This window comes from Lepisma saccharinum, chromosome 28 (genome assembly GCF_977018435.1).
Source record: "Lepisma saccharinum chromosome 28, izLepSacc3.1, whole genome shotgun sequence".
Taxonomy (NCBI): domain Eukaryota; kingdom Metazoa; phylum Arthropoda; class Insecta; order Zygentoma; family Lepismatidae; genus Lepisma; species Lepisma saccharinum.
Window position 1 is genome coordinate 4,822,629 of NC_139256.1, and position 27,980 is coordinate 4,850,608.

The 27,980-nt window shown below is 42.7% G+C and overlaps 1 protein-coding gene across 1 annotated transcript in view; it reads right to left on the reverse strand.

Moving 5' to 3' along the window:
• Nucleotides 1–3,492: 3,492 nt before the first annotated feature.
• LOC145980721 (uncharacterized) overlaps nt 3,493–27,980 on the reverse strand; it is a 35,916-nt gene continuing 11,428 nt past the window's right edge. The window contains exon 2 of the mRNA XM_083113784.1: nt 3,493–3,830. Within this exon, the coding sequence (XP_082969910.1) occupies nt 3,505–3,830 (326 nt within the window). The 3' untranslated portion in view covers nt 3,493–3,504. The remainder of the gene's footprint in view (nt 3,831–27,980) is intronic.

The window sequence follows — 27,980 nt, forward strand, 5'->3', positions numbered from 1 at the left end:
GTGTTTGTGTCACTTCATCATTTGATCAGTTTTTCATTCATCCATATTGTCGTATTACTTACCCTTAGAGACACAAAAGCAATGTGAAATAACTAAAATAGAAATAGATTTTCGGGTGGGATAAAATACAACCATCTAAAAATAGTAATGTAGTAATAGTAATAAAATAATAATAATAATATCTTAGCACAATTGAGTATCGTTTGGCATAATTTCGCAGTTCAAACAGCACTTTTTACGGCTGCGTGGATTTCCACTTTATCTCTCCCCTCCATGTTCAAGTAAGATGGGCAGGAAACGTGTTTTTGAGCACGCCGTTGGAGGTGCCATAGCAATAGTTTATTATGGAATTCTCCCAAGAAATCAATAGGTCTGCCAACACTGACGTGGCCGCTCTGAAGGCTCCATCCCCCTGTTCTTTTCCCCAGCGCGATGAGGTTCCACTATAGCGTGGATGCAAAACGCAGAGGCAACACTGTGGTCTACTTGAACCGATAAGGAAGACTATCGGGGGGCGGGGGCATCCGCCCCGCATGCTGAAGCAAAGCGAGCTTCGAGATAATAAAAAAAACAACAGTAAAATAAACCTGCGTCCTGTGAAAGCATTGGTGACCTATTAAATAAATATTATTGTTAGTTTGCAAAGAAATAGTAGACACTTTCTTAATCGCTTCGTTTGCACCTTAGCATACCACAACATCATCAACAAAAGCAATAATTATAAACATCGTTGCCTTGTAATCAAGGGATCCCAGGTTCGATGCCTGGTGAAGGCACATAATGGGTCGGATTGCACTTTAATTTGTAGTCAAGTTTCGATTAGCCTGTCTGCACAAACTGAAACACGCATGCGCGAAGAATTTTTTTTTTTTTTTTTTTGTATTTTACAGAGATGGGGAGTTCTTATGAACGTCTTTCATTTGGGCTACGTCTTGAAAAGTGGAATAAAAAGAATGAGGCATTATTTTAGTCAATTTTCATTTTTCACCTAGAAATTTGAGAGGGAGTATAAGCTCACTTTCTATATTCCGTTACTTAAATTTTAAAAAAAATATATATAAAAGAGAAAACTCGTAAGAACTGAACATAAATGCAGTGCAATTTGGGCTGATTGAAAAAGAAAATGCTTCTGACAGGAAACTGCAGGTAATTTAGAGGAAATCTTAATTTAGGAAAACGTGAAGAGGAGCAACCACTTTCATTTCGGGATGGCAGAGTGAAGAAAACCTCACGATTTTCATGCGAGTCAATCCCCTTTTGTCTTTTATGACCTTCCGTCTTTTCTTTTTTAACTTTCAGTGGACTGGTTCCGTTAAAGAAGGTCCTATTTGTTCTTGCTGAACATAGCTGACCTACCTTTGCAAGTGTTTTTGACTGCTAAATGTGTTTTAGCTCTGTAGAATGCCGTTTTTTTTTGCCCACTTATGAACTCTCGGGGACTCCCCATTGGCGTAGTAGCAACCACGGTTGTTAAAGATCCAGGAACGCATAAATTCTAATGGGTTCTATTGGGTTGCGCAACAGGATAGGAATTCTTTTTTCGCACAATTTAAATTAGGTCCAAGTTGCGTATTGTTACCATTGATTGATTTGATTGTTTGATTGATTTCGAGTTTTAAGTCTACTTTATGCAGAGTAAGGCTAATCGGGACTGGACCTACAGTTCGTTCGTATCGAACCCGGGAACCCTTGATTGCAAGGCGACAACGCTACCACTGCGCCATCGTGGAGGCCCTGTTACCATTGAAGAAAGGTTCCTGGACCGTATTTAAATTCATCCGCAAAAAAGGTTCCTGGACCGAACTGAAATACTTTACAGATAGAAAGGTTATTTACGGTCCAGAACCCATTTACACTTGATGATTTCCTCTCCTGGACCGGAATTGCATTTATTTAAAATTCCTGGAGCTTTCTTTACCAACCTTGGTGGTAACGTCGTCTCCCTGCAAACAAGGGGTCTCGAGTTCGATACCGAGTGGATGCACATAGTGATTCGGATTTCACTTGAAACTGTAGGTCCAGTCCCGATTAGCCTTTCTGTGCATAAAGTGGACTTAAAACAAAAACTCAAACGTATGAACTCTCCTCCGCCAACTAAAAGAACGTCCCAGCGTAACAAACGTAAAAGGCGATCGATCACCTTCTTAACTTCTAAAAGAGCCAACTTCTGTGGCGGAGTGGTTAGCGTTGAGCGCTACGAAGATAGGAATCTTAGATTTATCTCAAAATTGTCACACATGTTCATGACGCTATTGTTTTTCGCATAAGGATAATTTAATATGGTGAACAAAATAATAACACCTTGTGAACAAAGAAATTAGGTCTACATAGATCTAATACAATACATAGGTAAAGTTGACATTTACATATTTACATAATATACAACTTACATTATTTGGCGATTCCTGTTCGGAATAAAGAGTTCTGAATAATTGTCCGACAGTAGCGTCATTTAGGATTAGGAGGCAGTTGCCCCCGCACTATGGCCTCTTAATGCTAAGCCTTGTCTACCAAGAAAAAGCAATTGTCCTTGTCCCTCAGTTTTGACAACCAATCGCAGCTACTGGTTGGGACGGAATAATATGTTAAATTTGATTATTAATTTAATATAATGTTTGCTCGATTTCACAGGGAGAAAATGAATCATAGCACTATTAATAGTATTATTTTTTTTATGTTCAAGAGTTTTGGTGTGAATCTCTGAAGATGGACTTGATATCAATATATTGATAACAGTGCTGTCATTTCACTAATTAAGTATTCACAGCCAATATACACAGAATAAATCGTCACTTTTCTTAGATTACGAAGGCTTAGCTCCCAGATAAATGTTCTATGACTTGCAATCAGATTGAAAAATCCTATGTCATTCGTTGTGCCAACTTAAGTTCATTATGTTTTAATGCGTTCAGTCAAAATTACGAGGTGAAGTCAAATAAAACCTTAACTGTTCTTTTTATCTAGCAGATTTCTGCATGTAGGGTTGCACAAGTTTCCTGCATATTAGCACAGACCCTTTGCTGATCTACCTAGACTATTTTTCAAGTCTGAGTTAGTGCCTGTATGCCTCAAGAAGAAAATCCTTGGGAAGCACGTGCAGTCACTTATGAGGCACTGTGAAGGTCCTTGCACGCATCCGAGGCCATTGTCGAACTTCCTCATCCATTGCTAAACTTTCTGGTGTGGTAAGCATGCGCACGAATATTAAATTTTCATTTGCTGGAGAATTTCTATAAGTTTTAGCCCTCCATAGAACAAGAACCCACTATTCTTCACTAGTGCAAGTGTGTCAAGGAGGCACAATCTTTAAAATGACAAATATGGCGTTTTGAAGAGCACTTGGTCAGTGTTGCAGCCTTGTCGTTCTGTAAATAACAGTTGATACCTCATGTAGCACTGAGCTTTATGCAGTCTGTTCCGTAATTTTGTACGGACTTTTAAGGTTTTCCTTTGACTCCCCCCTCGTACATTTGACATTGTCCACCAGGCGGTCAGATTTCAGTGTTACCAACCATCCCCACTTCCGTCACCACCGCTACCCTCTTCGGGTATCGGCAATAACTCCAAGTCCTTCAGCTGGTTGTCGTCATCCAAGCATTTCTCCCCCAGTTGCTCGTTGCACCCTGTCCTCCCCACGGCCCTAATCCCTCTCGTCCGTACCCTCGCCTCTTCTAGGGCACCGTCCACACTCTGCAGGCGCCTCTGCGTCGGTTTGGGCATGTCCAAGAACCCCTCGTCCACGGGAAAGTACTCCTCCGCAGCCGTCCTGTCCAGGGACCAGTACCTGTTGTTCTGCCAGGAAGCTACGGTGAGCGCGTCCTCCTCGGTATCTAAAAGAATTGAGGAAACAGAGAATTAATGAATGAGAGTCCTGTAGGACAATGGCGTGCCTTCACGTTCTATTTGGGGGTTCATAATTTCATTGAATTTGATTTTTGTTGTTTCTGCTACTTTTGGCTAATCGTGACGATGAGGATAAGCGATGATACATGAGCATTCACAAAGAGCATCCATGCCCAGACCGAGATTCGAACCCGGGATCCTTATGGTCGAAGCGCGCTGTGCTAACTACTGGCAACGTCATCTCTTTGCATACCAAGGGATAGCCGGTGGAACCTCATAGTGGTTCGGATCCCACTTTAACTGTAAGCCCAGTTCCCATTACTCTTTCTGTGAATGAAGTGGATTTTTAACACAAACTCAAACAACATTTGGGTTTAACATGGGATTCGAACTACCGTGCAAAGTAACTACAACAGGTTTCAAACTCTGGACCCCTTGATTACAAGGCGACACTACGCCATTCTGAGGAACCACGTGTGTGTATCCGTATTATATAACTAACTCACTCAATCTGTAGCTTTCTTAAACCCCAACGTTTATGGCTGCAGCAACACAAGCCTTCCATCTGTCCCTATCCTGGACAAGATCAATTTAATCTTTTCCATCCTTGGCGATTTCCTTTAGATCCATCTCAACGTTATCCCTCCATCTTCCTACAGGTCTCTTACCATCAGGTCTCCCAACAAGAAGCCTGTAACCTCCTCCTTCCTCTCCCATTCTTGCCACATGGCCCTCCCACCTAAGTCTTCTTCATTTATTCATTCTAATAATATCTGGACATGAATACAAATTATGTACTTCTAAATAATGTAACCTTCTCCACTCACCTGTCTCTTCATCCATTTTAGGTCCAAATATTTTCCTAAGGATTTTATTTTCAAATAATCTTAATTTATGTTCCTCCTTTAATTTAAGGAACCAAGTTTCACATCCATGTAATAAAACAATATAATTTTATGGAAACATTACTGTAGAGTCAAGAATATTCACTTGCTAACTGTAATTATAAAACTTGTTTTTAAAGAAAAGTTTTCTACAAGATTATTCTCTTTGTTTTACATATTTCTTTCGCGTTTATTCCAATCCCAACTCTGAAGGTGTATCCTTATTGAGAAGCAAGGAGTCGCTTTGAAGAAACACTCCATAAATGCTTCACTACATGTAAATGGACCTAAAGGGAATCGCTAAGGAAGATTGGATTGATCTTGCCCAGGATAGGGACAGATGGAAGGCTTGTGTTGCTGCAGCCATAAACTTTTGGGCTAGAGAGTACATGTAAATTATGATTGTTCATCTCTATTAGCTTTAATCGGTATGTTTTATGTGTGTGTGTGTGTGTGTGTGTGAGAGAGAGAGAGAGAGAGTGAAAGAGAGAAAGAGAGAGGGGGAGAAAGAGGGAGAGAGAGAGAAAGAGGGAGAGAGAAAGAGTGAAAAAGAGAGAGGGAGAGAGAGAGAAAGAGAGAAAAGAGAGAGAGAAAGAGAGGGGAGAAAGAGAGAGGGGGGAAAGAGGAAGAGTGAAAGAGTGAAAAAGAGAGAGGGGAGAGAGAGTGAAAAAGAGAGAGGGAGAGAGAGAGAAAGAGAGGGGAGAAAGAGTGAAAAAGAGAGAGATTGATTGATTGATTTAGTTTATTTAAATTCGCGTTTTGTGCCTCTTGGCTAATTTGCAAAGATGGGGATGAGTGATGAAATTGATGAATGGACATCCACAAACAACCAAGCCCGAGCGGGATTCGAACCTGGGAGCCTTGGCGTCGCAGCGCGATGTGCTAAAAACTCGGCCACAGAGTCCGGCTGGGAGAGAATTGATTGTAAAGAGTCCATAGGTTGTGATGTGCATGCACGCAATATGGCTGTTTGGAAAATTACAGCGAGTATGTTTCTACCCTCATTCATTGCACATGCAAACATGGCTTTGACGTGGATAGAGATAATGTGGCATAATCGTTTCTGCAGGAGGAAATCAAGGACATACGTGCTGGAAGGCGGAAAATATACGTCACAGCATCTTAAAGGAAGAAACAACATAATTAGTCTCGTGTCTAAATGCAAGTAGTTTATAGATGAAGATAAGTAAGTGTTTATTTTTCTAACCGGTCTCAACAGAGGCGATGGGACTCAATGCGCTGTGGATGCATCCCCCCAATGATTGTTTTTTTGTTTTATGTCCACTTTATGTACAGAAAGGCTACTCGGGACTGGACCTACAGTTTAAAGTGGAATCCGAACCACTGTGTCATGTGCCTACACCGGGTATCGAACCCGGGACTCCTTGATTACAAGGCGACGACGTTACCACTACGCCATCGGGCCTCCCTCAAAGTTACGAAAGTTATAGTTCTTTGAGAAGTGTGCGATCAGGGTCTTTTCTACCTTCCCTTCTTTCTTTCGGAAGAACAACAAAAAAATGGACTCAACATACGCCACAAGAAGCTTCCTTTGCTCACTGTTGCATAACTCAACAAAGAGGTTGATTGTTGGGTGCTCGAATGCAAAGAGAAAGTGTTATTCACCTGATCTTGGAAGTGGAAAGAGACTGGATAAAAATTAGGTCAGGTGGAATCCAAACAACCTGAATAGCAAATACCGTGACTTCCTCTCTTGGCAATGTGCGAAGGTCAAGGATTCCCGTGCAACAATCACAGACGTCGTCACCAGGGAGGAGGGGGGGGGGGGGGCTATGGCCCACTGTGATATAGTCTTAACATATCCAAATAGTCCAGCTACATTATCTGCGAAGCCTGAAGCCCACAGACTGAAGTACACAAGGAAAATCTATTAGAAAATGTGGTTAATCCTTTCATTTCAATAATAAGACGTTGATGCTTTAGGGCAGTGGTTCCCAAAGTATGCGAACCTTTGGCTGGCGTACAAGGGCGCCGCGAAATGTTCCAATATTTTCACTGAAATTACACTTACTCCAAATATGTGCTTATTTATCGACTTTTTACAGACAAAATGTTCCTGAATTTGAAATATGTGTATATTTTTTAACTTAAGGCACGCAACCTAACCACACTAGATGAACGTTGCAAGTGTTAGGTAGGCCTACTTGGGCACCGTGGAGAAATGTTGAAACACTAAGGGAGCTGGGAAACGAAAACGTTTCGGAAATCGTACTTTAGGAGTTGGAAACATTATTTCTTAGAAGTTGGCAATGTGTCGAAGAACCGCAAATTGTTGCCGACTGAGGGCTATAGCCTTCATATTTGTTGTTCCCAGCATTGAGTTTTCTCAGGAACTGGGAATTTTGAAGCCAAAAATATTAAAGAAAATTGGAAAAGATAGAAACATCTCCCCTTCACCGATGTTTGTGTGTCTTCAGCTACAAGAGTTTGTTGCCGGATTGAATAGTAAGAGACACTATTTTCCAATAGTTGAGTAAATGCATGGAAAACAGGTAATTTTATGGTCGAAAAGGGAACTGTTTCGCATTGTTTCAAACCATACTTCCTTTTTCATCTGAACATTAAGATCTCGTGAGATAGCGCAGGAGAAATTTTCAGAATCATTTATTGAAAATATGAAAAAGATGGAGACGCAAATTGATTGAAGGCAGTGGCAGCGATTCGTATCGTACCCAAGGTATTGGGTAAGAAGTATAAAGTCTTAGCATAGCAGGTAGCAGAGAAAGGAATGCTGAATAAGTAATCAGGCAAAGGTCAGGTGATTGACTTGGGAGGCGTATGTGGCATGAGTGTTGGGATTGTCAGGAGGTGTGATCAGTTGGCGAGAATACGAGAGAGAGTAAGGACTGCAGATTGTGAGAGAGAAGTAAAGTGGAGAACGATTAGTGGACGATGGTGTGTGATTGGATCGATGTCTGACAGGGAGGTCAGACAAGTGACATTTGAGAGGACAAGTGTAGGAACAATCTTCATCTATTTGTAAGGCAAGTAATATCCTTTCTAAACCCATCCATATCGATTCAGTCATGGAGAGTATAAAACCCATATCTAACCTAAGTTAATTTCTATCGCCATTCACTTAAAAGTAACCTCTTGCATTTATCACATTTAGGCCAAGCGAGTGATAACCATCTGAGAGATGAATGAGAAATAACTACATCACCCAATTCAATCTAGAGGTTCTTGGTTCGATCCCAAACGCAGCATGGGAGTTGCGTTACGGATTAGTGGGGGCAGTTCCCCCCCCCCCACTTTTGCCCCCGCAATATGCCACTGATTGAAGGAGATAAAGAAAAAGACTAAGAAAGAAAGAAAGAGAGAGGACAGAGGGAAAGATAAGCGGAGGAAGAGATATTTAGATAGAGAAATAAAGAAAGGGATAACATAATAGGTGAAAAGAAACTAGACAAACAGAGTATGAAAGAGAGAGATAGTTAAAAGAGACACAAGGAAAGAGGGAGGTGGAGGAAATATTAAGAAAATAGAGAAATTGGAAGGAGATAGGAAAATACAGGAAAAAAGACAAAAAGAGAAGAGGGAAGAGCAGGGTGCGAAATCCTGAGGGGGATGGGGGGATTTACCCCAACCAACAGTTTAGCCCTCAAAAATCCCTCCCCACCAAAAATTTCCGGGGGGATTTTTGTAACAATGAACAAAAGATAAGCAAGTAGGCCCACCTTTAATTTCAAATATACTTAACTAAGAATAATATCGAAACACACACAAATTAGTGTCGTTGCGAGTGTTGAATGATTTCTCTCTCTCGAGAGAGATCATTAACAAATCTACACCAACACGCACAATAACAGTAAAACAAGAATGCAAGACAAAAATAACTTTGAAATCTAAGTGATGTATATTTACATAAAGCAAAAACTATATCAAACTTATTCATAATAGAAACACTTCAACTATTTAATAATTTATTAACATCTTTAACCAGTTAGCAAAGGACATAGTTTGCTACTTTATAATATCTGAATATATTTAAAAGTAACAAATTAATTTCTTTATATGTAATTTAAAAAAAAGTAAAGTGCTCCCCTGTGCTTAGCACCACGCCATGAAGGCGTATTGGGGGTGTGGGGGTAACGCACCACACTTGCTTGATCCGGTCATGAGTGGGGGTGATGTGATCAGCATCACGCCCCTGATTGCCTTTACCCCCCCCCCCCCAGGGTTTCCCCCAGGTACCCATGTCATTCGACGCTGGGTGGGCGCCGGGGCCGCTTCCTATCTTAGAAAAGTTCCTGGATTTGAACCGACCGGGGATCGAACCCGGGACCTTGAGCATGGTAGTCAGACGCGTTACCGACTGCCCCTAAAAAATATGTACAAGTTCATTTTTTTAAATTTTCTTCCTTGTTATTGTTAGAATACGAAGGATAGATGGCACTGCTGTGTAAGTTATATTTTTGGATCCACATCTAATATTATGCGCTTAATATCCAACATTCTACTTCGATACTTCCACGTATCGAAAACGTCTTCGACTCTGATGTATCGAGTTGTTGTGTGTATGCTATTTCTTCAATAGAAACTACGATTTCTTGCGTAAATCTTCTTTCATCTATGTATCTATTTCACAACATGTAGGAAATGAAGAAAATCTAGCTTATATTAATGCTCTCCCATGTTATTAATAATAATAATATATTTTAAATTTAGTGAATTATTTTTACTTTTAATAGCATTATAAATATATATATCGTAAAATTTGTATATATATTGGGGAGAGGGGGATTTGTAGATTAAGCTCTTTGTTCCCCCCCCCCCCCAGTCTTCAACGATTTCGCACCCTGGGGAAGAGATAAACAGAGAACGAGAGATGGAAGGAAAGAAATAAAATGGAAAACAGAGGATGAAAGAGAGAGAAAGACTGAATAAATACATTAAAGTAAATCTCTTTCCTCTTTCTTTTAGCTCCACATTTTTTCCACTTTGGTGGGAGAAACTTTACTCGCTTTTTACCGCCATTTCACCTTAACTGAGACCATGCTTCCTTTGCCATCAGGATTCTGAAAGACTTTCTCCAGGACATGAACAGTTTCCGCTCTGGTAGGAATACGCACAGCTCTCATGTCTTTATGCCACACACACACGCGCACACACACAGACAGACACGTAATGGCGCATGAATGTGGATACAGGGGTACATTCTTAAGAGAGGGTACAGTATTCCCCGGGTTCTTTCATCCCAATTGTACTCGTTGTACCCCCTTAATGATTTGACATACGCAAGATACTGCGGTTCAAACAATATTATTCTGTTTTATTAGTTAAACGCAAAACGCTTCTCTTGCTTATATTATCTCCCTATTCAAAAGATTTAAAAACCGCCTTGAACCTTTTATATTACACATTGTAGTACAAATTACCTCACTTCATATGCGCTCTTCGATAACTTTACTAGTAAAAACTGTTTATAGTGAGTACAAAATGATGGATTGAAACCTAGAACTTACTTGGCTTGTACAGTGACAGGCATTGAAAATGGGACACGCTTCCCTGCAAGGCGTTATGTGTGTTGCATAACTCTACGGCGGTTGTAGAAGTTGCCATTGAAAATTTGATATTAAAATCCACTGATTGCTCCAGGGTTAGGCAACACACACACACACACACACACAGGCACGTATCCAGGAATTCCTTTCGGGGGGGGGGGCTCAACACCATTTTTTTAAGGGGTATAGTAAGAACCTCACAATTGTATGTTTAAGACCAGTGGTGGCAATTGGGTTCCAAAACAGAGGGGGGCGGGGGGGGGGCAGTGCAAGGAAAGTTTACTTTCTCTTGGTAGACAAGGCTTAACATTAAGAGGCCATAATGTTGAGGCAAAAAATGGGGAGCAACTATCCCTTAAATCGTCGCCACTGTAAGGAAATCGGAACATTTTTTACCACTCGACGACTCTGTTTCCATGCATTAACATTGTGTGCCGGAACCATCTCAGTATGTGTGTTTGTCCATTTCTTCTCATCAGGCATAAAAACATCTATGGTGTCTTTGAATGTTTTTACGAAGCTGTACACATGCACGGGATGGACAATCCACTCGACAACGCGAGATTCAAATTGTGGGCTCTCGAATATTTCTCTCTGATTCGAGCCTGAACACCACTAACGTGTCTTGTCCTCCCATGTTTGCAGCTCTTATAAAAGCCGAAACCCATCAAATTGTTCAGATTCAGGCCTTAGCACTCACAAGTGTTCAAAAATGCCTGTCACAGCTTCCGCTGTCTTGTCATATATCGGCACGAAAAAAAAGGAAGTCTTCTCGAATACAGGTGGATCACGAAACAATTAATGCACAGTGAAAACCCTTCCGTTCCCAACACATCTAATATTTCGTCTCCCAGTATGATCAAAGGCTTACTCATTTATCTCCAGTGACGTGCCCAAGGGAGGGTTGGTGAGGTCATAACCCCATTTGACCCAGTATTCCTTTTTTTTAAAAAAAAACAAAATAAACAAAAGAACGTCAAAGACAGGAAAAAAATGGCAAAATCAGGACTGACCACCAAAAATAGTATGCGTAACCCCTCTCCCTTCCGAAAATCCTGGGCACGCCACTCTTTATCTCGGACACATTTTTTTAAAATCAACTCACCAGAAGTTTTATCATTCCGTATTGGAGATTAAAGTAAGATGCGTTCTTCCTGCAGATTTGGATATGATCCTTTATGGTGCTGTCGTCTGCCTGCCTTCACACCTAACCTTAACAAGGCCCTAATTTTCCATCCTTGTGACTTGGATTTTCAAGACTTGGAAGGTTTCAGACCGAAGGACACGCGATACATGTCGATTGGAATGGGCCAATCAACATCAACGTTTCACACCGTAGCAACACAAAAAGCCGCACAAACCTAATTTCGACTTGTGAAATCCTCAGGAGACATGGTGTGAAATCTCTCTTATTAGGCCACTGTCATTGTCACCTCGAAGTAGTAGCTCTTATTGACCACAGAAGAAAAAATGTCTCCTCAACCGGTGGGAATGCTCCTCAGTTTTCTTTTCTCTCCTATATTTTCTGTGCTTTATCTACGCGTGAACTATATAATTATATTCGGTATGGACAGTATATTTTGTGTTTACATGCCAAAACGCAGTTTCCACTTTAATTATTTTATGCAAAGCAGGATACCACTTTTTCTCGCAGAGTTTTGCCCTACCTTCAACACCATAAGCGTGAAGTCTTGCATCTTCTGCATCTGGGACACTGCATACGTAGACATGTTGTTACAGAGATTGTTTAGGACAAAGAAAAATGATTATTAGTGCATGAACTGTCGCATAGCAGCTCTCGACACTTTTTAACATCGAAATTTACTGTAATGATATGTTTATGGATTTAAGAGGTCGAGAATCTCTCTCTCTCTCTCCTTCTCCCTGTCTCCGCGTGTGTTTCTCTATTTTCTATTCCTTTACAGCATAAATCACAATTTCTTGCTTGATTGATTGATTTGATTTATTTTACTTCGCTTCTTGTGCCACTTTTTTTTGGCTAATTTGCGAATATGGGGATGAGTGATGACGTGATGAAATTGATGAACAGACACTCACAAACATCCATGCCCAGGTCGGGATTCGAACCCGGGACCCCTGGCGTCACAGCGCGATGTGCTAACCACTCCGCCCCGGGAGCCGGCGTTTTCATAACGTTTCCGTATGTACATTTAAAATATCTCGTTCATATCTGTTTTGAGCTTTAAAAGTGTATGTTGGATTAATGTACAGTCACCGACAAAACAAATGGACATTTAGATCCTGAAATACTCTTTCCTGAAAGTAATTGTGTGTGTGTGTGTGTGCAGGCACGTATCCAGAGGGGGGGCTTAGGGGGCTCGAGCCCCCCCCCCCCCGAAAGTTTTAGGTTTACACTAGATAAAATGAGGTTTTTTGTTTCTTGTGGTGTGAAATAAAATAATGTGACAATAATTTAAGGAGAGAAGGCAAGACGGAGAATGTTCCGTAACCCTGTTATTGATAATAATCCAAGAAGGGGCACAGGGGGCTCGACCCTCTTCCCAGGAAATTTTTCAGTTTACGTTAGATAAAATTAGGTTTTTGGCTTCTTGAATCATGTGAAAATAATTTAAGGAGAGAAATAATTATCGAGGCAAAATGGAGAATGTTTTATACCCCTGTTATTGATAATAGCACGTATCCAAGGTGGGGATGAGGTGGCTCGAGCCCCGCCCCCTCAGGAAAATTTTTCTGTTTACACTAGATAAAATTAGGATTTTTGGCATCTTGAATAATGTGATGATAATTTGGGAGAAATAATTATCGAGACAAGACGGAGAATGTTCTATAACCCTGTTGTTGATAATATTGCACGTAAACTTTTCTTGCGCTTTCGGTGTTGTCGCAGCGCACTTGAGCACTATGTAGAGACTTGTCAGCATTTGGAAGCTGCACAACAAAGGTAGCGCCACACGTAGGGCGATTCGTTGTAATTTCTAATCTCGGGAGGGCGTGAGAGGGTACGTTCTTCAATGAGAGAAGGAGTCAACTATTGGCAATATTAACGAATCATTTTATCTGCGGAACGTTCTAGAATATAATGAGGATATAAATACGCGGATTCAATGTTTTGCTTGATCTGTACAAAGAATCGGTTAATGAGATTTCAGAGGTAAGTGTGACAATTCATACAGTCGATTAGTGATCAGTCAGCGTCCTCTCTGGTTGCTTTATAAGATATAGTGATTCGAAAATGAAGACATTGACGACAGCAGAACTTCCGGGTAGTTCGGGTCGAGGGCCGAAAAGATCAAGGCGCCCCCCCCTCTCTCTCTCTCTCTCTCTCTCTCTCTCTCTCTATAGAGTGAATATTTCAGGAGTACCGGATATTGGAGTGGTTTATTAAAACAGAAATAAGCTGCATAGATCTGATCAACTGAAAATCAAAGTTTTGAGTGATGATTTAGTTTTGCCAGAACTAAATTTCGTATATGCAGTCCGAGAATTTCATGGTATAAAGAAATACTTTTGTTTAAGCCTACTGGGTTCGAAACACATTCAAACACTTAACTACCATAAAGAGACAGCCGAACATTTTATGAATGTCGAGAAGAGAAAGCAAGAAGATGTTGCATATGTAGACATTTTAGGCGGAAATTGCAGGCTCTACCAAAACCCGAATCGGGGCTCTACCAACTGAGCCACCTAGCCATCCTTGACTTCAATCGATTTTTCGTTAAAATGTCTACATAGTACATGTCCTGTGTATATCAAATCGTAAGGTGTTGCCTGTATATAGGCTAATCGGCTGTCTAAATCGGGATCCGAACTGAGTTAGTACATCGGATATCGAATCTTAGGTTCCTTGATTAGAAGCCACGGCAGAATGGAAAACAGGGGCTACAGCACACTTTTCCGGTTTTATCAGTGATATCTGATAAGCCGTTGACAAGCTGTCACAATGTACATGATTGCGCACAAAAGAATGAGGCGATGTTGTCAGATGTAAAATGTTCTCAAGCCGTTCTCACTTCTGTTGTGTTTGTTTGTGTGTGTGTGTGGACTTACACGTGTTTTTGCTGTGTTTTGCCTAACCTAACCTAACCTAACCTATCTTGACTTGCTACATTTACTGGTCAAATTATATTTTATATTTAATCCTTAAGAGATTTACTATTTTATTTCTAATTTCTATCTCTCTTCTTGTCTAAAGAGAAAAACAGTTTTGCACACGCTATCAAAGTGGCAAAGTTCGATCAAAATCTGTGCGCAAAACAGGTTAGTGAGATTTGTGCGCAATCCTGGATCTATAGTGTGCGCAAAATCGGTTGCGGCCAAAACAGGGTCTGGGACCATGATAAAATTCAAGTGAGATTCCCGGTTTTCAAGTCGAACTTTCCAAAAATTCAAGCAGATGTTTTCTTTATTTCAACCTTACGTATTACCGCCTCTCAACACCCACACACGTACACACACAAATATATTTACAACGTAAAGGGTTTGTGTGATTCCAATGTATCCAAAAACACTAATTCGGTTGAATTAAAGGGGATATATATTTAAAATATTTAATTTGAGATCCGGAGTTTATATTTGCAATTTCACATACTCACAATCGAAATACATCTACAAACATGTCACGATTGGATTGGATTGAGTTAAAATTTCTGGGTGCGTCGGCACTAAAGGCCATTTCGCACCCTTCTATGTATACGGGGAAATGGCCCCTTATCTAAAATTCTGACTTAATTTTAAAAAAGGGGTGTAGATAGCCCCTTGGGAAAAACTAAAAGTGCAAGGTTGTAAAAAGACCTGCACGAGACAAACACAACACATTAAAAAGTCAGAATAAACTAAAAACCTCCTTACAGACGGTGGAAGAGTCCAGCTCTTCGCAAAAAACTAAAAACATGTGATAAAATAGTGCTGTCATCACCCAAGAGGGATGACAAACAGCCGGAGAGGTTAAAAGTCTGCCGGAGGTAAGCAAGATCGACACATTCAACGAGAATGTGTCGGATGCTTAAAATAACATTACAAGTACGACACAACGGAGGGTCCAGCCCTTGCAGTAGGTGACCATGCGTGAGACGGCTGTGTCCTATACGCAGGCGGGTAAGAATAACGTCTTCTCGCCGAGAGGGACGAGACGAGGAACGCCAAACACCTATGGTGGGCTTAACAGCGTGAAGCTTGTTCCCCGTTTCCGCATCCCACTCGGTCTGCCAAGTGTCAAGAAGGCGAGAACGGAACACATTCTGCAGGTCGCTAGCTGGCAAAAGGTGGACGAGAACGTCGCCATCTGCATCAGCAGACTTGGCGGCAGCATCAGCTGCTTCGTTCCCCTGGATGCCCACGTGGCTAGGGACCCAACAGAAGTGTACATCTGTGCTGGCAGATAAGGACACAAGCCGTCTGAATATGCGTTGCGCTACCGGATGCCGGGAATACGGCGAATCCAGAGACTGCAACACGCTGGTCGAATCACAGCACACAAGGACTTTCTTCAGACCATTGACGTCTGCAAAGTCCAGTGCCTTTAGAATGGCGTACAACTCTGCCGTATAGATGGAACAGGCAGGATGTAGCAAGTAACTGGAACTTTGAGAGTCTAGGACGAAGGCGCAACCAACTGATTCGACTGTCTTGGACCCATCCGTGTAAAACACATTAAAATTGGGGTGCTTCGCACGAAGTTCTAAAAACCGTTGCTGGTATACAACCATTGGTGTCTCTGACTTTGGAAGAGCAGTCAGAGAAAAATCGATAGAAGGTGCAGGAAACTCCCAGGTAGGGAGAGGCGAAATGAGTGGAGAGACGCCAGGAAGATCACTGTCAACACCAAGTGCTGACAGGATCTCGTCTGCACGAACACCAAATGGTCTAGTGATACTAGGGTGTAGCCGATACCTTGCCAGCCTACCCTCGTCTGAGATGGTGTGGAATGAAGGATGTAAAGGCATCGAGCGAAGATGGAGGAAGTAGTTAACTACCAGCCGCTGTCTTCGCAGAGACAGCGACGGCTCAGATGCCTCTACATACAAACTGGCGACTGGACTGGTCCGAAAGGCACCAGTGCACACACGTATACCAGCATGGTGGACAGTGTCTAGGATGCGAAGTCTAGATGGGCGAGCAGAAGAATACACAACACATCCATAATCTAGCTTCGACCTGATGAGTGCACGGTATAGACGAAGCAATACCGTCCTATCAGCACCCCAAGAAGTATGAGATAAAACGCGTAAAAGGTTGAGAACTCGAAGACAAGAGAACTTTAACTGGCGAAGGTGAGGAAGCCATGTTAATTTCTTATCGAAAATGAGGCCCAGGAAGCGGACCTCATTCACGAAGCACAGGGGAGACTTCCCCATGTACAGGTCAGGATCTAAATGACATGTACGCTGACGACAAAAGTGCACACACACGGATTTCTCGGATGAGAAGGTGAAACCTGTTTGGGAGGACCACTCAACCAAACGGTTTATCGTCAGTTGGGGTTGACGAGAAGCTGACGCGAGATTCCGTGAGCGACAAAAGATCGTGAGGTCGTCTACATAGAGGAGGCCATGCACAGGGGAAAGAATGTTTGCCATAACACTGTTCACTGCTATGGCAAACAGAGTCACACTTAATACGCTGCCCTGCGGGACACCGTTCTCTTGTTCGTGAAGATCCGAAAAGGAGTTCCCAACACGTACCCGGAAAAAACGGTCGGATAAAAAGTTTTTAATAAAGTACGCCATGTGGCCACGCACGCCCCAAGAATGGAGCTGTTTTAGGATGCCAAAGCGCCACGTTGTGTCATATGCCTTTTGGAGGTCCAAGAAAACTGCAACTAAATGTTCCTTGTTGAGGAATGCATCCTGAATGTGTGTTTCCAGCTGAACCAGATGGTCCAGTGCGGAACGGTTGGAGCGAAAACCACATTGAAAATTACTTATCAATGAGTTTTCCTCCAAAAACCAGGTGAGACGCTTGTTGATCATGCGTTCCATCAACTTGCACACACAGCTAGTTAAGGCGATAGGCCTATAACTCGAGGCTGCGGTGCGTTGTTTACCTGGTTTCAGGATGGGAACAATAATAGCTTCTTTCCAGGAAGTGGGGAAAGAGTCCTCCAACCAAAGCCTGTTGAATACCGCCAGAAGGAAATTTCTTGCTACAATGGGTAGATGACGAAGCATCTCATAGTGGATCTTGTCCACTCCAGGAGATGTATTCTTAGAATCTCGAAGCGCCTGATCGAACTCCCGTTCAGTGAATGGAGAGTTGTATGGCTCGGTGTTATGACTTCGAAAAACTAGAGGGCGTCGTTCCTGACGGTCCTTCTCGCGGCGGAAACGTGGTTCATAATTTTGCGAGCTAGAGGCATCAGAAAACTGCGTGGCCAAGATATTTGCTATGTCTCCGGAATCGGTGTACAACGTCCCGTCGTGCTCCAGAGCGCTGAGAGGAGTATATGCACCCCCCTGGATGCGACGTACTTTGGTCCAAACGGCTTTCGACGAAGCCTGCTTCGTCAGAGAAGACACGTATTGGACCCAGCACGCCTTCTTACTGGCTCGGATGAGCCGACGGGCACGGGCACGTTTAATGCGGAACTGCTCGAGGTTTGCGGCAGTGTGGTTCTTATTAAATCGATCTAGGGCATGATTACGGTCCTTGATGGCTGCACTGATCTCCGCAGTCCACCAGGGGACTGGGCGACGCCTCGCAGGTCCACTGGGATGTGGAATGGAGGTGCGTGCAGCATCATGCACTCTTGACACAAAGACATCTAATGCGTCGATTGGTGGTAAAGTCGACGCAAGATCGACTTCAAGGTCCACTGCACGCTCGAAGGCTTCCCAGTCGGCCCGACTGAGATTCCAGTGAGGGTGTTGTTCACGTGATTGCTGAAGATGTTCGAAGGTAAGAATGAGAGGGAAGTGATCACTCCCACAGAGATCAGGGTGAACGCTCCAAGATGTGGTAGGAGCAAGGCTGGGACTGCAGAAGGACAAGTCCAACGCAGAGTATGTGCCTGAGGAAGGACTGAAATATGTGGGAGTCCCATCATTCAGCAACGTTATACCTGATGCCTCACGGAATTGATCTACAATTTGACCCCGGGGCTCTGTACGAACGGAGCCCCACAAACAATGGTAGGAATTAAAATCGCCCAAAAGAATTACAGGAGACGGAAGTTGTTCGAATATAGAAAGGAGGTCCTCAGTAGAGAATCGCTCCTCCCTTGTGAAGTAAACACAGCACACAGATATTGGCTGCGGTAGATGGACCCGCACGGCGACAGCTTGGAGGGGGGTGGTGAGAAAGATTGGCGTTGAGTGGATGTTATCTCGAACACCGATTGCAACACCACCGTGTGCACGACGACCCTCAGGAAGCTTGTCGGTGCGGTAAAGCGTGTATCCGTTCAGAATCACTGATTCATTTGGACGAAAATGTGTCTCTTGGAGACATATGATGGCAGGGTCAAATTCAGATATTAGAATTTGCAGTTCCTCGAGATGTCTACGGAAACCGTTAAGGTTCCATTGGAGACAATAAGCCATAGCTGGATGTATGGTTGTTACCTTTTAAGGCGTACTTTATTTCTAGGCCCTGTCACCTTGATAAATTCTTCATCCGCGGCTTCGTCCTGTATCATGTCCTCGGGTAAGGACACAGAGGGCGAAGGGGATGAAGAAGGGGGAGTGGGGGCAGGTGCTTTGAGCGCCCGCCGGGCAGCTTTCAGCTGCGCCTTAAGTTTCAGGGTGGTGGCCGCCACTCTGACTGGAGAGCTACTGGACTTCAGAAAGTAATCCTTGCTATGCACCTGCTTGAACTTCTTCTCTGTAGAGCGAGGAGTGGTTGCTGTTTTCCTCGAAGCAGGGCGGGCTACTACGGGAAGCGTTGTAGTTTGAGTGGACACGTCGCTGGTTTGTACACTTATACTTCGACGGGTAAGAGCAGCTGCAGCAACTGTAGCGAATGGCACAGGTAAAGTGGTGCGTATGCTCTCACGGAGACGTTGTTTTGCTTCGCCAGCAGAGATTTTCTCTGTGACGACCAACTCTCTGATTTTCTTCTCTTGTTGGAAAGAGGGGCAGTCACGATGCCAGACTGGGTGCTCGCCTTGGCAGTTAATGCATTTGGGACCTGAAGAACAAGGTTCGGTCCCATGATCAGGCTTACTACACTTACCACAAAGGGCGGTAGTGGCCTTGCAGGAAGGCTGAGTGTGCCCAAAGTGCTGGCATTTGAAACACCGCATCGGGTTAGGTATGTACGGACGGACTTTGAGTCTCAAATATCCAGCCCGTACAATATCTGGGAGAGTGGTCGTTCCAAAGGTCAGTATAATTGAAGCAGTTGGAACAAGTTCTCCGGATTTTCGAGTCTTTATTCGCTGCACTGCGGTCACATGTTGGTCTGAGAGTGCTTCAAGGATCTCTTCCTCCTGAGCGTTTAGCAGATCCCAGTGGCGAATCACACCTTTACTACTGTTAAGTTGACGATGTGGTTCAACATTAACAGGGAAGTTGCCCAAAGATCTTAACTTTAACAGGTTGTTGGTCTGGCGATCTGTGCTGGTCTGGATAAGTAGACTCCCGTTTCTTAGCTTTTTTATTTCTGGTACGTCTGAACCAGCGGCGTAGTCTAGCTGTTTCTTGATCAGGAACGGTGACAAGTCCTTTAATGTAGCAGCTCCATGTTTCTTTGTAGTTGCAGATTCATCGGTACTGTCGGTCTTCTGCACAATACTAATCACAAGATAACGTGGCACGTTACTTGTCTTTTCCGATAATTGAAGCGGGCTCGAAGGCCGCGCTCGTTTTGGGGGTTTCCCCCCGTTTGAGTTGTTTTTTGTACCCATATACAAAAATATTTTATGGTGGAGGGTCCATAAATTGTCGCCTCGACATGCCCTCTATGCCGAGGAAGGCCTACCCCCAAAAATGGAGGCTACTCGAGGACCAAACCGAAATCCCCGAGGCCACGTTCGCGACTGCACCTACCCCTGCAGCCAACACTGTCCCATCGGCACGTGCAACTCACACCTTGGGATAGGGGTTTTTTATCGAGGTTGTCTCCTCTAGCAGGACCCTTAGTTATAGGGAGGTCAAAGATATGGAGATGAATGACGTCATGGAATGGTGAAAACGTGAGATATGGATGTGAAGAATGAGTGAAATGATGAGATGAAAATGACCTCCCTACCTTACTTAATAGGGAGGTCAAAGATATGGAGATGAATGATGTGGTGGAATGGTGAAAAACGTGAGATATGGATATGAAGAATGGGTGAAATGATGAGATGAATTTGACCTCCCTACTAAGCCCCCTCGCCCCGTCAAGGCAGTCCTACATGGAGGGGGCAAACATGTCACGAATGTTACGGGGTATACTAATCTACGATAAACACTTAACTGTGCTAGAATTTCAGACTCAAATTTACGTAATCAACTTCAAGGTATTTTATCTTGCAATAATCTTCAGTCTGTCAGACAGAACGTTCTGCAAAGGACACCAACAAAATAAACTGATTGAGAGAAGTCTGTTTTATTTTCCAGGCAGCTTTCTTTTTCTTCCTCGGGAAAAATAAAACCTAAACTGTGAAAAACTTGCCTCAGGTCATAAATAAATATGTATAAATTCAATTGGATTTGGATTCTAGGGAGAAAACACGCAGAATTCCCGGAGCTAATATTTTGCAGGAATTCGCTGTGAGTAGCCACCGTGCAAAATGGCAGCGTGTTGTGGACGCTCTGTGGGACTACTTCGAGGGTTCATAGGGCGCTTTGTTTGCGCCCCATTTTTATTTGTACTGACCATGTAGCCTTGTGACTAATACACGCATGTGAAACTAAACTTTTACATGTTTTTTTTTTTGGCACTTCCCTACTAACCCCGGTACACATGACCTGCCTTGTTTATACATTGCCGGCTCCCGTGGCGGAGTGGTTAGCACATCGCGCTACGACGCCAGGGCTCCCGGGTTCGAATCCTGGCCTTGGCATTGATATTTGTGAGTGTCCATTCATCAATTTCATCACGTCATCACTCATCCCCATCTTCGAAAATTGGCCAAAAGTGACAGAAGAGGCGAAGTAAAATAAAGCTAACCATTCAAACAAAATCATACATTGTTCAATTCCCTAAGGTGCTCTCTTACATTTGCACATTTCGATTTTTTGTTCCGGTTCCCGATCCCCGTATATCTTTGATTGATATGGCGCCATTTCATTATCTTTTTGCTCATTCGGCTCCCTCTGCCCCCTTCAATTTCACGCCCTTCTTGAAACAGCTTGAGAAACCAGATGGCCATTTTTGCCATTGAGTACAATCTTAATAGATTGAGAAGCCTCAAATAAGAGCGGTGTGCAGAAAGCTTCTTTTTGACAATATGATAACTAGTGCTATAAGCGTAAAATTATGAGAGAAATGAAACAGGTTGATAGATTGTAGTGAGAGAAGAATACTCAATTACTATTATTTTAGTATTAGAAAGGTAAAGTTGAACATGTGAGGGCATAAGGAGCCAGGAGGCCGGGCCTACCCACACCATTACTCTTTTAAAGGTATCTTTACTTATTTCTTCAAAACATATGTAATGCAATGCAAGAGTTTGGAATTTTCATTTATGATAATTACAAAAAAATTCTAACCCTGTCCAGTATACGAACTTTCCACGGAGTGAGGCACATTTTCTGGGCCTCTTCTCTTCACATTCCGTCGTACGGTCGTATATGTGGGAAGCCTAATCTTACGAGTACTGTACGTATGCTTACAACGTGCTCCTGAGGCCGGCCTCGCTATGTTACCCACTAGGACGAACAGAATATCAGCAACACTGCATTTCCGCCAGGGTTGGAAATTTTTGGTGTACCAGCATTTTATATAAACATTAGCCTGTGTTCGTGCAGAGAGATTTCTATTTCATTTGTACATTCTCCATATTTTGTACGAAACTTAAGTTTTCCTTCCTTTCATCGACAAGTGTAAGTGAAATTGAAAATTACGGAGTACTGTAGTTCTGACTTCGTTTTCTGGTCAGAGTGCTGATGGTCTTGTCGATTCACCCAACAACGTAGCGTAAACAGAAAGTCTAAAAAACTTATATTTGTAAAGTAAGTCTTCATATCAAATTCTGTAAATTAAAATGCTAGTTACGCCCTATATTTATAAAGTAGTTTTACTTTCCCTGGAAATAGAATAATTCATTTTTATCGTGAAAGGGGATTCCCTCGCTTGTTCCCTGCCTGTGAAAACTTGCCTCTGCTCACAACGCTACAAGGCTCGGAGCGCGAGGTTAGTGGCGGTAGAGCTTTGTTTGTGATTCGTGTCGTGTGCAGTGATCAGATTTATGCAAGAACAATTGAGTTCTTAATTGAGTGAAGTTGTAATTATCTGTAAGGTAAGATCCCTTTTGTTCTTTCATGTTTCCTTCTTATAACAATCATTTCTAAACTGTTCTCAAATCTATTTTCCTTACAAGTTGCAGTGGAAACTGGCAAGTGACAGCAAAATATGAAAAATTTGAAAGTTGTTGAAACGTTATTTAATGCGTTAACAGTGTCGTCGTATAGATATTGCAAGCAGACATTTTTTTATGCAGCCGACACAAGCGAAGAGGTAGGCCGTTTCGTTAACCCTGAAGAGGAGAGGGGCTTTGTGAGTGCAATGCAAGTCTTGCTCCAAAAAAAAAAAAAAAAAACTACTCGTAAATTGGTAGTACCAAACAGTAGTTCGTACCAAACTGACAGTCGTTGAAAGTGCGGAATTCTGACTTCTGCTCACGGCACAAACGTCATACTGACCTGAAAATTATAGGATTCTTCTTCCCCTTTTCACCTCAGTTGCAAAATAAATAAAAAAAATTAAAAAAAGAAAGTGATGAAGAATTGACAACAGGGCTCGAGCACTATTCGTTGGATTTTCGCAATGTCTCATGATTGCTAGTTCTTTCTGGAGGTGTGTGCATAAATCACTCAGGGGTTGAGAAAATACAAACAAAAAAAATAAAAAAAATATAGATCGTTGACATCTGGTGGGCGGGAAGGGATAACGTCTGACAGACGTAATTATCGTACTGATTGCTGGTAACAACGCTTTTGAAAATGTCCCCCACTGACAAGTAAAGAAGCTGCCTGGAGAGACATTGACATACTCCCTTTTTTTGTTCTTTTTTTTTTTGGTACAGATTCAAGCAACTGATGGAAATTATCGCACTTTTGTGCCTACCCTGCTAGCAACTCTACGCTTCGCCACTGATAAGGAGAGGGATTATGGGTGGAAAAAAGAAGAAGAGGAAAGAGCAACCTAATCGATGTATGGAAATGTGTGTATGTACAGCTGCAAAGGCTCATACTGAAATAAACATATGGACGGGATGAAGTTACAGTGGTGAAGGTCACTTTGTAAAAAAAAAATACTTAAACACAGAAACCAGATCGCGATAAGTCAATCTGTGAACAGAAAACGTGGAGTACGTCAGAGATTCATTCAACTGGCTACAGATGACATTTGAAGTTCTAGTGATAAGGGAAACAGCTATTGTGTTGATCAGCAAAGTGCTGTGAGTCAGACTCTTCGCTTTTTTTTCACAAAAGTGACTTACACCACTGTCACTTTCACCAGTCCATACATGGGCGTCCAGAAGGGGGGCAAGGGGGGGCCGTGCCCCCCCGGGAAACGAAATTCAACCCAAAATTACATAGGAGTATTTCACACATATAATTTAATTTCTGCCACAATAATGTGTGTTAATTATTGCACGAACATGATAAATTCAAATTTAAGCAATGTTTTTTGAGGGATGAACACTATTATTGGGGAAAATATGCCATGTTGGCCCCCCCTGGAAAAAAAATACCTTCCTTGCCCCTCCCTGGAAAAAATCCTGCGGACGTCCATGAGTCCATATATTCTATTCTACTTCCCTCCTAGCATGCAGCTTTACAATTCCAGTTGAGTTGAGTTGGTGTTTTAATCCCACTTTATTCACAGCAAGGCTAATCGGGACTGCACCTACAGTTTAAAGTGGGATCCAAACCACTTGTGCCTCCACCGGGTATCGAACCCGGGACCCCTTGATTGCAAGGCGACGACGCTACCACTGCGCCATCGGGCTTTACAATTCCAGGAACCCCCTCCCACACCTGAAAAAATCCTGCGTACGCTAGAAGGCCAGATAGTAACGGAAAACACTCCTATAAGGTTCGAACCATAAGCTCAAATGGAGCCAACACAAAGTTTTGAAAATGTCGAAGATAACACGGTAGTAGCGGAATAATTGCTATATTAATAACCATAAAAGCAAATGCAAGGAAGACGCGAAGGAAAACATGCTTCCAATTCTTTTCGGTATTCTTCCTTGCAGCCTACTGGCATGGAACATGGACGTGTAAACATTGCCCTGATAGCGAGGAAGGAGCGTTTTTATGCAGCTCTTCCTCGGTGGAAGTGGGTCGTGAAAGAAACCTTCACGGTCCAACCGCTCCAGGTCATTGGACATGAGCAGCTGGGAGACGTGGCCCGAAGCTGCTGCAGTGCTTGTGCCTCGAGGCTACAAGGGAGGGAAAGGTGTTTATCCTTTCCGTAATATATGCATACAGGGTAATTCAAAAGACCTCGCGAAAGGACAACTCGGTTATAGTCCACGTGTTTACTTCGTTAACGTCGAACTAAAGACAATCGCCGCCACAAACGTGAGTGGGGATAAATAACGGGCGAGTTGTTTTCGTCCAATGACACTCAGCCTTCAGCCAATGGGCGCAGCTGTCATTCTGCTCGTCTACTCCACGTGGAGTCCCAGTCACATGACTACGGATACGCTGTTGCCGTAGTTTGCAACTTCAATGTGGAGCCCGTGGGAAGGTTCTTGTGCACGGAGGGAGAAGGTGGCGTAGAGTAGATATGTGGCAACACTGTGCGCTGAATTTGATTGTTGCAGCTGGTGGGCGCGCTCCGTCGACTTCAAAGCCAGCCGGTCGTTAACGTAGCTAGCGCGTTGATTATATGTGCAGACGGCAAAAAATGGAAAAAGGAGAAAATTGTTGAGAAAGTTTCCAATGTAATGTATTTAGATTTTCAATGTGGTTTGCACATCGCGCTAAGACGCCAGGGGTTCCGCGTTCGAATCCTGCACTGGGCACGGATGTTTGTGAGTGTCCATTCATCAATTTCATCATACCATCACTCATTCCCCATCTTCGCAAATTAGCCAAAAGTAGCACAAGAAGCGAAGTAAAATAAAGGACAATGAATCTGTCTCAGTTTTCTCTGGAGCAAGGCCGCGTATAGCGTCAGAGAAGCGGGGGGGATCTAGTGATCAGAGGAAAGCAGTACACGCTGCTCGAAGGCTGGTAACGACAGTCGATTTCTCCCCTCCACGCGTGTTCATTGGTGGAGCCGTCTCTCGTCACTACTTGTGCAGAGACTTGTTTTCGTTTGCCAGAGATATTTGGGACAGAGTATGGAATTCATCGTTAAGGCTAGGCTGAACCTTTGCATGACGTCAGAACTACAGACTGCCTTAGCCACTGAGAGTCATACTGTTCCAACGTTTCTAAGAGTTGTCGACCAACCAAACGTTTGTATGTCAACTACGGACATGCCGCTTTGCGCAGTGACCAAGGTCAACCGAGAAAATGAAGCTGCAAAAGAGCTATCGAACTAGCTCACCGAAAACGACAAAATTTCTATTCACAACTTCAAAGTTAATGTCCATTTAATCTAGCCTAGAAGTTTCTTGTGAACACTTTAACACATGTATTAAACTATGAGCACTATGCCAAGTGAAATGCAGAAGCAGCCTGTTGGCTCGGTGAGGTTGTCAGTTGTAGAATGTTGCCCTTCTGTAATCCTCAAAGCTGCATGCTATTCGACAGGGAAATCTTTGATGACTATTAGTGGATACGAATGATTTTTCAGTTGTTATTGATTTATTCATTTGGTTTATTTTACTTTGCTTTTCTTCCACTTTTGGCTAATTGCGAAGATGGGGATGAGGAATGGACACTCGCAAACACCCATGCCTCGGCCGGGATTCGAACCCGGGACCCCTGGCGTCGTAGCACGATGCGCAAACCACTCCGCACGAAAAGCGGTGATTTTTCAGTTGTAATTTCTTACATAGCTTAGAAATTGTATGCTAGCTATATTGTTTCAATTCCATTTTTTTGGAGGGACATAAAAACATCCCTGGCCTGGCAGGGTTAAATATAATTTTCTTTTGCCGAGGGTAAAATTTATTCTGAGGGGGAAATCCCCAGCATCCCCTTGTTAATTCACACATTGTTCATGTGCGTGTGTGTTTATTTGTTGGAACGTGAGTGTGTGCGTTGTGCGTGGAAGCATACTTTAAAAGAAACAACTAAATTAGCTGGAAACAGGAGAAATTGAGCTTTTTCACACTGATATGTAGTGGCAAGGCAACAGTTTGAAAAAAATAGTCCCACATGACTCTTTCCTTATTGTTATCCTTGAATTCCCCCAACCAGCGTCCCGTTTCCATTTTCCTTATCAGGATGTCAACACGCCTTTACGATGTCTGTTCTTACTTCGTAAACCTCGCAAAAAAATACTCTTTTCTGCCGCCGAAGAATCAAGAGATTGTTGTAGCCTCTTTGCATTTCTACGCCATTTGTGCAAACGTTTACTGTACGAAGATATCGAGTGTTGCTCATACAATTAGACAAATTATTGACACATTTCGAATTTCGTCGATACAATTTTTGAAGATATGGTTCCTTGTTAGTGGCTACAAACTTAATTAAACTTGGTACCATCATCATTTCTTAATTAATGAAGAGTTTCTTTGCCAGACGTGGGTGATTAAAAGGGGCTCAAGAAAAAAAATGAAAAAATAATAAATGGCATTCATTAAAGGCAGACTCTCAACATTTGCTCGGAGTAAATGAGACAAATTACGGAGTAGGTGATTGAAACCGAGAACTTCCGAATATGGGTTCCTCATCTAAAATCGCTTTGCGAATGCTGTTCAGGGAATACCGTATCATTATAAGGGCACTCAAATGTGCAAAATTGCACACCTATCGATATGAAACTGGTTCTTTGTGTATCCTTCATCAATTTAATCATATCATCACCAGTGGCGTAGCATGGGCATTTCGGGTGGGAACGCCAAGTCCGAAGGAAAGGTCGGCCCTTTTTTGGTTAATAATTTACTTATGGAATTAGTCGTCACAGGTGTTGTTTATTTGCCTGAAGTCAGCTGGGTTTGCAATAAAGCATCATCATCCATGCAGTTTTTAGCTAGAAAATTAGATGTCTCACTATGCAACAAATGTCTTGAACTCTGGTGTTTTATACCTTTCGGCATGACACAAATCATTATAAAACCTACCTGAATCACAAGCCTCTGGACAACAGTAGACGTCATTGTTGTGAATGATCCAACTAATGATTGATTTGGTTTATTTTACTTCGCTTTTCTGCCACTTTTGGTTAATCGCGAATATGAATATGAGTGATGATGATATTGATGAAGGGACACTCACAAAGAACACCCGTGCTCACCCCGGGATTCGAATCAGGGGCCTCTGTCGTCTTGGCGCGCTGTGCAAAACAATCTGACACGGAGGTGTGTGGATGATCCAACTATCGTACACTCAACTGACGTAACAGTGCCGATTAGTAATTCAGACCACTGTTTATTACATCTTGAGAATGTTGATAAACATTTTAAAATAATTTTGTCCAGAGACCATTCGATGTTAAGAGTTTTCAAATGAATGCTAAACATTTCCATTGCTAC